Raw genomic sequence first — 9,742 nt, forward strand, 5'->3', positions numbered from 1 at the left:
CAACATTCTACTACACATCATCCCCCCTTAAGCAAGACATTTGTAACATAAATTTGAAGGGGACTAAATGCAATTAATACCTCAAGCTGAAAAGCATGATTTCATCAGGATCAATATTTACATTGGAATCAATACACATTAAAGCACTAACGGACTTTTCTCAAGTCCTTGCACAAATTTTAAATCTTATATGGTTAAATCAGAAAGGACCATACCATTTAGATTCTAAACTTCTGCACTTGAATCAGCTCAATAATGAGACATATCTGAGGACATTAGAGTAAGGAAAGAATTTGGGATGACTTTCTTTTACTTTCGTATGGGCGACACCATAGCACGAATTAGAGTATGAAAGAGGAATATTCTGACTCTATTGCATGAACTAGAACATGAAGAAAGAGAGACATTACTAAACACCTAGTAGCCTCCTGCTTATAAGTGTGGCGCGCTACACACCCATAAACAAGACACTACCCGACGGGATTTCGCAGACACCCTGGGACTATGAACCGTGCTTTGATACCAAGTTTGTCACGACCCGAATCAGGGCCCTGGCCGTGATGAGCATTCCGAACCATGAAGGCCCAAAACACCCCTATCTATCTAGTAATCATGCACATAATTCATATGATAATAAGATATGCAGAACATACACAATATTACGGACAACATGGTCATAAATGAAATGAAATCAACAAAAGGGAAATAATGTCCCACAACATCTATCGACATGTGAACAACCGTCTGCGAAATCTCTAATACATGACTGAAACAAATTACTGTCTGAAAACTAGGACAAGGCCCCCAGTAGACCTAAAACTACTAAATGATAAATGAACTGACAGACATCAGGCCTTCCGAAATATAGAAGGCTCACCACTTGATTCTGCAAATCTGTCGGAAGAGATCTACTGGTTTTCTGGACCCCTAAACTGTGCCTCCAAACCAGGGAGGGAAGGAGGTCAATACAAAAGTACTGGTATGCAGAGAAATCAAAAATAAAATATAATATTTTTTCCAAATATAGGTGAGAGCCATTATAAAGCAGTTTCATATCAAATCATTTGAAAACACATGGGCATAATGTAATAGTTTTCAATAACAATATAATGCAGCTAAGCTAGGTGGAATACCCTATATATAACATTTACACCAACTATCAAATCTCAGTTGCCTCGAGATTAGAGTATAAGTGAGGGAAAGACACACAAGATCACACAGCAGGGTGTCTCGATCCAATAAAGTATAGCAGTGCCCAAGATCACTTAGACTGGGCTCCTAACCATAGTCCCAATTTGGGAATGACATAAAGTCAAGTACACAAGATCACTTAGCCTGGTACCAAATCCCCATGTCGGCAAATACGGTTTCCAGCGATGAGCCCTTACACTCAAATGCCTTCTTCGGGCATCCACCTATCTCATGTAAAATCAATGCATCAAATTCTATTTAATTCAATCACATATCTTATTCTGTAGGGTATTGTCATACCCGACTTGTAAGCCATCAATATCACATCATTCTTTCATGCAACCATTATATTCATCATATTTCAACATAACAACCCTCTCATTGCAAGTCAAAACCATGACCATTTTCAAAATATTTCATGTCACGCTTGTCAAGATGATTTCAAACATTTCACATCATATGAGAATTTAAAATGAGATCATATAAAGAGAGGGATTTCATATAATTCATGCTCTCAAGTTAACATCTTTTCGGAATACATGCATATACATATATCATATATCAAACCACTTCGGGAGTAGGCTTAAAGACCAAATCAATAGCATAAAACGTTTAAAACGGGATTATATTCATAATTTCAAAAACACCCATTTTTAAAACATGAATTTTTAAGCCCATGAGTTTTTTCAGATAACCTCACGTACCTCTATATGCGAAGATGATAGGTGCTTCTTGAAGCCTACATTCTGGGGATTTCAAATATGCAATTAATTTCACAAACCCACGGTTGAATCTTGAGTTGCTTGGGCTTTTATTTTGAAACCCTAAGGAGAGTTCTTGAGCAATTTTGATGAATGAAGGTGGATTTTGGGGTATTTGGGGACTGAATTTTGTGTTTATGGCTAAATAAAGGTGGGAAAAGAACCATTTTGCCCCAAAAATGGAGTGTTTAAGTCACTTGAGTAATAATATATGCGGCGCACACCTTATCGCATAATATAGTGTGCGACGCACTCTTTATCACACACATTAGGTTGTGCGTCGCACACCTTATGGCATAAGTTAGGGTGTGCGTCGCACACCTTATGCTCCACGACACACTCCACTTTGTAAAGCCATAACTTCTTCCTTGGGTGTCGGATTTTTGCGAAATTGATATCGTTGGAAAGATAATTCGAATGCCTTTCATTTGATATATAGTAGGAACTATAATTCAATATATACAAAGAGTAATGGTCGATTGAAGTTGACCTAAGTTTCAACGCTCACTAAAATTCGAACGATAGGAAAACTTTCAACTTGTCCTTGAGCTTGGGGACCTCTATGATCTCAATTCATGCTCAAATAGATTTTCACACTACATAATTTATAAACACACTAAACTTGCATTGGATTTATGGCTTTTGGAACCTTTACGTGAAGGAAATGACGATTTTCGTTCTCGTCCGAAATGCGGGGTGTTACAATTCTACATCGCTGGCTCGCTCTCTTCCAAGAGTAAAGAGATCAATTGCCCTAATTCTTTTCTTTTCTACTCCTTTGAAGAAGTTGCTGCTTTTGAAAACTTAAGAAACTGTTTACCCCACCTTTTACTCCCTCATTAGAATGTGCAGCCACAAATATAAGAGGAGAAGGTTTTTGTCTTTTGGAGGGTTTTTGTCTTTTGGCTTGTTCGCTTTAATTATATTAATTAACAATAATAATAATGGCTAATTACCCACTCACCCTTCATTAAAATCTGGATTATTACAGTAGGTACAGCAAGCAGAGTACAGTCAAAAATGAACTTTAAAGTGACAAGACTAGATGAACTAATAGAATTCATACCTCGCTAGATTCCATAGACTGATGCTGAATAGAGACCATGTCAGATGAGTTGACTGGATACTTTTAAATGGGGAAAGGAGGAAGATAACGTTGACCAAGAATTCTTATGGCAACAAGAAAAACTCCACTTGGTTCCGGAAGACATCTTTTGTACTTAAAGCAATCATTTAGATAGAGAAAACTTGAATTCATATTCGTCACTCCCAAAATTATAGAGAATGCATGAATGTGAAGGAAGGCAAGATCAAACAAGATACCAACTAGCCATCAGGTCTTCATATGTCGAAGGCATAATACATAAACAGGACAACTTGACATCAAATTATAATCATGAAGATACACGTAGATTTTAGATATTAAAATAAAACTTATTGGTGCCCATCAAGTTCACTTTCTCCTCCCACGTCGATGCCTTCCCATTTTTCTGCTTCTTCGGCGCCATTTTCACTAGTGATAAGGATGAGAGAAAATGTAGGAGAGAAGAGCTGCTCAAATAGGAAAGTGGTAGGCAAAGCAAACAAAAGCACATGTGATGTGGATTAAAAACAGGCGCTTAATACTACTTACAGACTCGGATACAGTGCAAAATACATGATGTTTTGTAATCATAACTTAAGAAATTTGAACTTAACAATGAGGGGTCTAATAAATTTTTTTCTAGTCTTAATTGGTTGATTTGGAAAATCTTGAAGAATGTTGCCTGATTTTCTGCTTCATTAGAGTTTCATATAGGTACTGTATTGAAAAAAGAATGCAAAAAGATAATGAAAATTATCTTTTTTCTCCACTTATCGTCATGTAAGCTTTTGGGGCAGCATGACCTATAGGTCATGAGTTTGAGTCGTGGAATCAGTCATTGCTATTTGTGTCGGGTAGGTTGGCTGCAAGATCTTCATGCACTGAGCTGCCTTTTTTATCGTTTAGCTTTATGATATATAGCATCTTTTCTCATTTCCCGTTATGCTTGTTGTCATGATGTTATATGTCCTGATAGTGTTTCCAATGTAAGACATTTATATTACTTGCCTATCTGTATTCGTACAGTTGATTCCTCTAACAATTTAAATCAATATCATTATGCTTCAAGATTTTCAAGAGGATCAATTTGGTTTTAGTTATTCAATTTAAAGAGGAAACAGTAAGATTCATAGTAACCAGCTAGCATTTCTGTAATCTGAATCTAAGATTCATAGCAGCCAGCTAACATTTCTGAAAAAGGAATCATCCAGAAACCAAGCACTAAAACAAAAATAAAAAAATAACAATCTTCACATAAATCCAACAATTTAGCAAACTTTTGCAACAAACAAGTAATCTGGAAGGAGAGACTCCGAGAATATGCTTAGCATGCAAGAAGTTGAATATTGATCTTCTGTAGCAGCCCTACAACATCTTTTATGTTAGTCCTTCTTGCCGGATTTTCAGCACAACAATCTAATGCTACTTTCATGATTGATGCCACAACATCTAGCTCCTTCTGTAAGCCTTTCCCTGTTGCTGTTACCAAGTTGGCATCCACGACGTCCATTACTGCATCTGGAAGTGAATAACTCACCCATTGCATCAAGCTAAGATCTCCTTCAAACTCATTAGGCTTTCTCCTAGTAAACGTTTCCAGCAACATGACCCCATAACTATAGACGTCACACTCTGTTGACACTAGTCCTTCCAGTCCATACTCTACAGTCAAACAATACATTTAAAGATGCAATATACTTTCTAGGTGGGAAAAAAAGAAACGAATATTCAGAAAAACTAAGAGACGTACCTGGCGCTATATACCCCAATGTTGCTAAGGTTTTAGCGTACAAATCACCCTGATCTTTACCAAGCTGTTTTGAAATGCCAAAGTCGCTGAGGTGGGCAACCATATTCTCATCCAGCAAGACGTTACTAGGTTTAAGATCACAGTGGATCACAGGCGACGAGCATCCATGGTGAAGATATTCCAAAGCACATGCCACATCTATCATTATGCTTAATCTCCGCCTGGTATTTAGGAAGTAGTTGTGCGAATACAAATATTTCTCAAGACTCCCATTAGGCATATACTCGAGAACTAAAGCCTTGAAATCAAGATTGGAACAAGTAGTAATGACTTTTACTAGATTCCTATGGCGAAGGCTACGCAAAACTTCACATTCCGTATCAAAACTCTTGAATGCCTCATCTTGTTGCAGATTGAACACTTTAACTGCAACGAAAATTCCACTATTGAGAATGCCTTTGTAAACAGAGCAAAAACTTCCGGAACCAATCAGATTACTCTCACTAAGATCATCTGCTGCTTGGAGCAGTTCATAGTATGAAATTCTTTCTCGTTTCTGTGTAGACAATGAATCATCTTGTTGAGGAGATCTTTCACCTTTTCTATACCTTATCCATACAAAAACAAATATTATAGGAACAAATAAAATTGCAAGTCCTAGAAAATGATACAGAACTAGAAATTTTTTCCTGTTTTATTTGTGTTTTGATGAAGTTGGGCATGATGGGACACTAAATCTTGAAGAACCACACAATGCTTCATTGTCGGTGAAAAACTGACTCGAGAGGTTCTTGAAAGGACTCCCTGTGGGTATTTCACCATATAATTTGTTGACAGAAACATTGAATACTTCAGGTTTTGAAGTTTCTCCAAAGACATAGGAATGGTTCCTGATATGTTATTTTGAGAAAGGTCTAGGAATTCCAATGCTACCATGTTGCTAATTGAGTCAGGTATAGATCCTTGCAACTTGTTATTTCTCAAAGAAAGGTTCACCAAATTTTGCAATCCTCCAATTTCTCTAGGAATTCTATTTGAGAATCGATTCATTGACAGATCCATCAGCGTCGCAGCCTTTAGATTTCCAATCTCTGGAGGTAAAGAACCTACCATGTTGTTTGAAGATAAGTCAAGAACCACTAGAGCTTTAAGGTTCCCTAAGCTTGGTGGTATATTGGAACTCCATATATTGGAACCCAGATGTATCTCTCCAAGGGAAGTAATGTTTCCTAAACAATTAGGAAGAGAACCTGAAAATTGATTTTGAGTCATGTCTATGACATCCAAGTTCTGCAATTGGTTAAGGAAGTCAGGAAGCTTAATGATGAGTCACTGTTTAAATTGTTTTCCTCAACGTTTAGGAACTGTAGATGGGTCAAATATCCAAGTGAGTTGGGAATCAATCCCGTAAGTTTGTTTTCTGAAAGTTCTAGATGAGTAAGTTTTGAACAATTGGAGATTGAATGAGGAATAGTCCCATCAATATTGGCTAAGTTGTTCAGAAAAAGCTTTTCAATGTTGGGTAAGATAGAACACATGTTTGTTGGGAAGGTTCCTGATAGATTATTGCTTGTAAGAGCAATTACTTTCAGGCCTGATATGTTGAAGATCTCCATTGGAAGTGAACCACTAAAACTATTTATCTCAAGAAGAAGTTCCTCGAATTTAATGAGATTTCTTATCTCTTTGGGTATTTCACCTGGAAACACATAAAAAAGAATGAATGAATACTAGTGAGTTAAACAAGTTAGATCAGTAAGTTGGATTTTTTTCTTCTGTCATGTACCAGTAAACCTATTTTCGCTAAGATATAAAAATTGCATCTTTGTTAAGTTTCCAATGTCCAGTGGTAAGGATCCCTTGAGATTGTTTTTCCCTAGTGAAAGATAATGCAATGAGGAGATATATCGGGACAGAGCCGGAAATCTGATTATACCCCATGTCTAACTCCATCAAATTAACAAGATTTCCCAGTTCTAATGGAATTATCCCTGAAATTCATGCGCAATAAATTATTTGTACAAGGAATAATTAATGCAATACTACTAACAGTGATAAGATAGTTAATGCAACAGGAACATACATGTGAAATGGTTATATCCGAGATACAATTCCAGCAAGTTACTCAATTTTCCAATTTCACTATGTATTGGACCATCAAACTCATTGTATGATAAAGACAACATTTGAAGTTGTGAACAATTTGACAAGCTTGTAGGCATACGTCCGTGAAGCTTGTTATAAGACAGATAAAGCTCTTTGAGTATTGTGAGATCATTGCATAAACCATTAGGAAGATCTCCTGATAGGCTGTTCTTTGTAAATGCAAGGACTTTGATTTTCGAAATATTGAAAATTGTGAATGGAATAGAACCGGTAAGATGATTATCTTGTATGGACAAGAAGTTCAGGTTGTGAAGATTGCCAATTCCTTCTGAAATATTTCCTTGAAGTAAATTTCGAGATAAATCTAAAGTCTCTAACCTTGAGGCATTCGTGAGTGACGGAGGAATGGAGCCTATGAGATTGTTTCCATACAAGTTTAAATTTCTCAGGTATTCAACACTACCAATCTCTTTCGGGATTTGACCATCGAAGGAATTGATTGCCAAATCCAAGGTTTCAATCTTTGAAATATTAGAAAATGAAGAGAGGAGTGAACCCGTGAAACTATTATTCCTAAGACTTAGAAATTGAAGTTGGTGTAAAAAAACAAACCATGAGGGAACCTCCCCGCTGAAGCTGTTGAAACTTAAATCAAGAACCTTAAGCCGGTGCAAGCGTGCCATTTTGCGAGGCAAATTTCCATGGAAATTGTTGCTTCCCAAGTTAAGAAAAACAAGAAATGTGAGGTTTCCAAGTTCACAAGGAATCCTGTTAGAGCCATGTTGGAAAGATTCAAGAATTTCACTCTCTGATGGCGAGAGCCACAAGTGACTCCAAACCAATGGCAAACAGACGTAGCGGGAGACCAGCTTTCATTCAAGAAGTGAAAGGGGTCTGAATTGATTTGGGATTTAAGGGAGAGAAGAGCTAATTGATCAGTGGTAACGTTGGTATGGGTCATGGCTGAAATAGCCATAACAAAAGTGAAGCAACAAGAGTGTCAAGAGAAAAGAGGTGAAAGTTTTCTCCATAATGCATAAATTAGAAGGAACTCGTTATGTCCAATAACGTTGTTGTTTTGAGATTTTAAATAGTTATGCAGGGCATGAGATGGGTGAGTTAGGTAATAACCACAACTTTTTCAATTAGGTAATTACCACAACTTTTGCAAAATTCAATTGTGCGCATTTTAATTTTATTAAAATTCTCCATCATGACAAGAAAAACATTATTTCAATTGTTAGTGGCGGATGCATCACCGAGATATTGAGTTCATCTGAATCTAATATTGTTCATGTGGAGATAAGTTTATGCATAGAAATTTATTAAGATTGCACCAAGAAATTAAGTCAGAACCCATAGTTTTACAAATACAATACATTCAATTCTAAAACCTTTAAAAATTACAACAACTTACCCAGTGAAAGCCTTTAAGATTGAACTCATAAAACTTTAATTTGGAATCTTCCTATGTCATTAAATGTGTGTTTGAATGGGAAAATAAAGTTTAAGTGGTAGACCAAGTAAGAAATAAAGTTAGTGCTTGACATGGAGAGGAGTCTTCCAATAGGTGGATACTTCAAAATGGTTGGTTTGCACAAATGCATTATTTTGGGGAGATATTTAATTTTTGCCCTTTACAACGTAAATAATGAAGTGGCCAAAAGTGCCCTTGACAGCGAAAAGCTTAGAAAAATAGAAATCGCAAGGCAAAAGTATTTGTGGGACGTAAGTTCACTGACACAAGTTATGCTCCAAGGCATAAGTTCAGTGACATAAATTATGTCACAGTGACTAAGTTCATTGCCACAAGTTATGTGATAGGGCATAACTTTACTGATAAAAATCCTTTAAGCTGGTTCTCAAAGGCTGCATGATGAGATTGTTTTGGCGGTTGCATAAACTATCTAAGCACATATACGGCAAAAGCAATGTCAAGCCTGGCGAATGTTATGTAAATCAAAAGCCAATTTAACTAACTGCCCATTGTCAGGCTTGGTATATATGGCCGTGAAAAGGATTTGGTTTCTGACAACCTTCAATTCAGATGATTGAAGAATGTCTGCGCTCTCAAAAACACACAAATGAACAAACGACTGGAAAAAAGAGTACAACACAACACAATTGAAATTTCTAGTTTCACTACAAGCTCAAGATTTCTACTTGCTCAGAAGATACTACCATATTGAAATTTTGCTACCGACTCAGATAAAAGCTTTGTGCGTTGGATATAACAAACTTTATTTTTGTCTTCAACATGTAAATGCTACGAAGCAAAGAAGGGAGAAAAGGGCAACTAACAATTTACTGATGCAGAGATATTTGAGATACTCCAGCTTTCCATGTTCGTATCAGATATCAAATCATTTGATAGCCTGCTAATATTATCCTGATCTAGACATGAGCCTCATGAACTAGCTTTTATAACATTTGTATTACTTACCTGTTTGAATTCATATAGCTAATTCCTCTAACAATTTTTTTTTTTAAAAAAAAAAAATATTTCGTTCTGCTAAGATTATCATGATGATCAATTTGATTTTCATCAAAGTTGCCACAATTTTACCATCAGTAAGGCAACTCATTTGATAAGAATACTGCTGCCAAGCAAAAGGAAAAAAGAACATAAACTCAGTCTTCCTTAGCATCAGTAAAAAGCACCCATATAAGAAGTGGAACAAGAGCAACTGCCTTTTAAAAAGAAAAAAAAAAACTTTTTCTACTAATACAGCAACCATAATAATCTTCTTTGATGTTTGAAAACTTGATGATGAAAGAGGCACATCATTTGCAACCACTTATATAAGGTACCAAGGATTTAATTTTAGTTAAAAGACAATAGTGAGATTT

At 36.3% G+C, this 9,742-nt stretch overlaps 2 protein-coding genes across 2 annotated transcripts; both read right to left on the bottom strand.

Annotated features, from left to right (window-relative positions):
• Positions 1–4,354: 4,354 nt before the first annotated feature.
• Positions 4,355–9,687, bottom strand: LOC124886455 (receptor kinase-like protein Xa21). Its single transcript, XM_047394847.1, has 3 exons — positions 6,573–9,687; positions 4,787–6,485; positions 4,355–4,698 (listed from the first exon to the last, which is right to left on the bottom strand). The coding sequence occupies exons 2-3, from the start codon at positions 5,064–5,066 to the stop codon at positions 4,361–4,363; spliced, it is 618 nt and encodes a 205-aa protein (XP_047250803.1). The 5' UTR covers positions 5,067–6,485; positions 6,573–9,687; the 3' UTR covers positions 4,355–4,360.
• On the bottom strand, positions 5,131–7,575 carry LOC124886694 (receptor kinase-like protein Xa21). Its single transcript, XM_047395616.1, has 5 exons — positions 6,870–7,575; positions 6,373–6,485; positions 5,637–6,076; positions 5,184–5,394; positions 5,131–5,142 (listed from the first exon to the last, which is right to left on the bottom strand). Exons 1-5 carry the CDS (start codon positions 7,573–7,575, stop codon positions 5,131–5,133), a joined length of 1,482 nt encoding a protein of 493 aa, XP_047251572.1.
• Positions 9,688–9,742: the final 55 nt, after the last annotated feature.

The sequence above is a fragment of the Capsicum annuum genome, chromosome 8 (genome assembly GCF_002878395.1).
Source record: "Capsicum annuum cultivar UCD-10X-F1 chromosome 8, UCD10Xv1.1, whole genome shotgun sequence".
Lineage (NCBI taxonomy): Eukaryota > Viridiplantae > Streptophyta > Magnoliopsida > Solanales > Solanaceae > Capsicum > Capsicum annuum.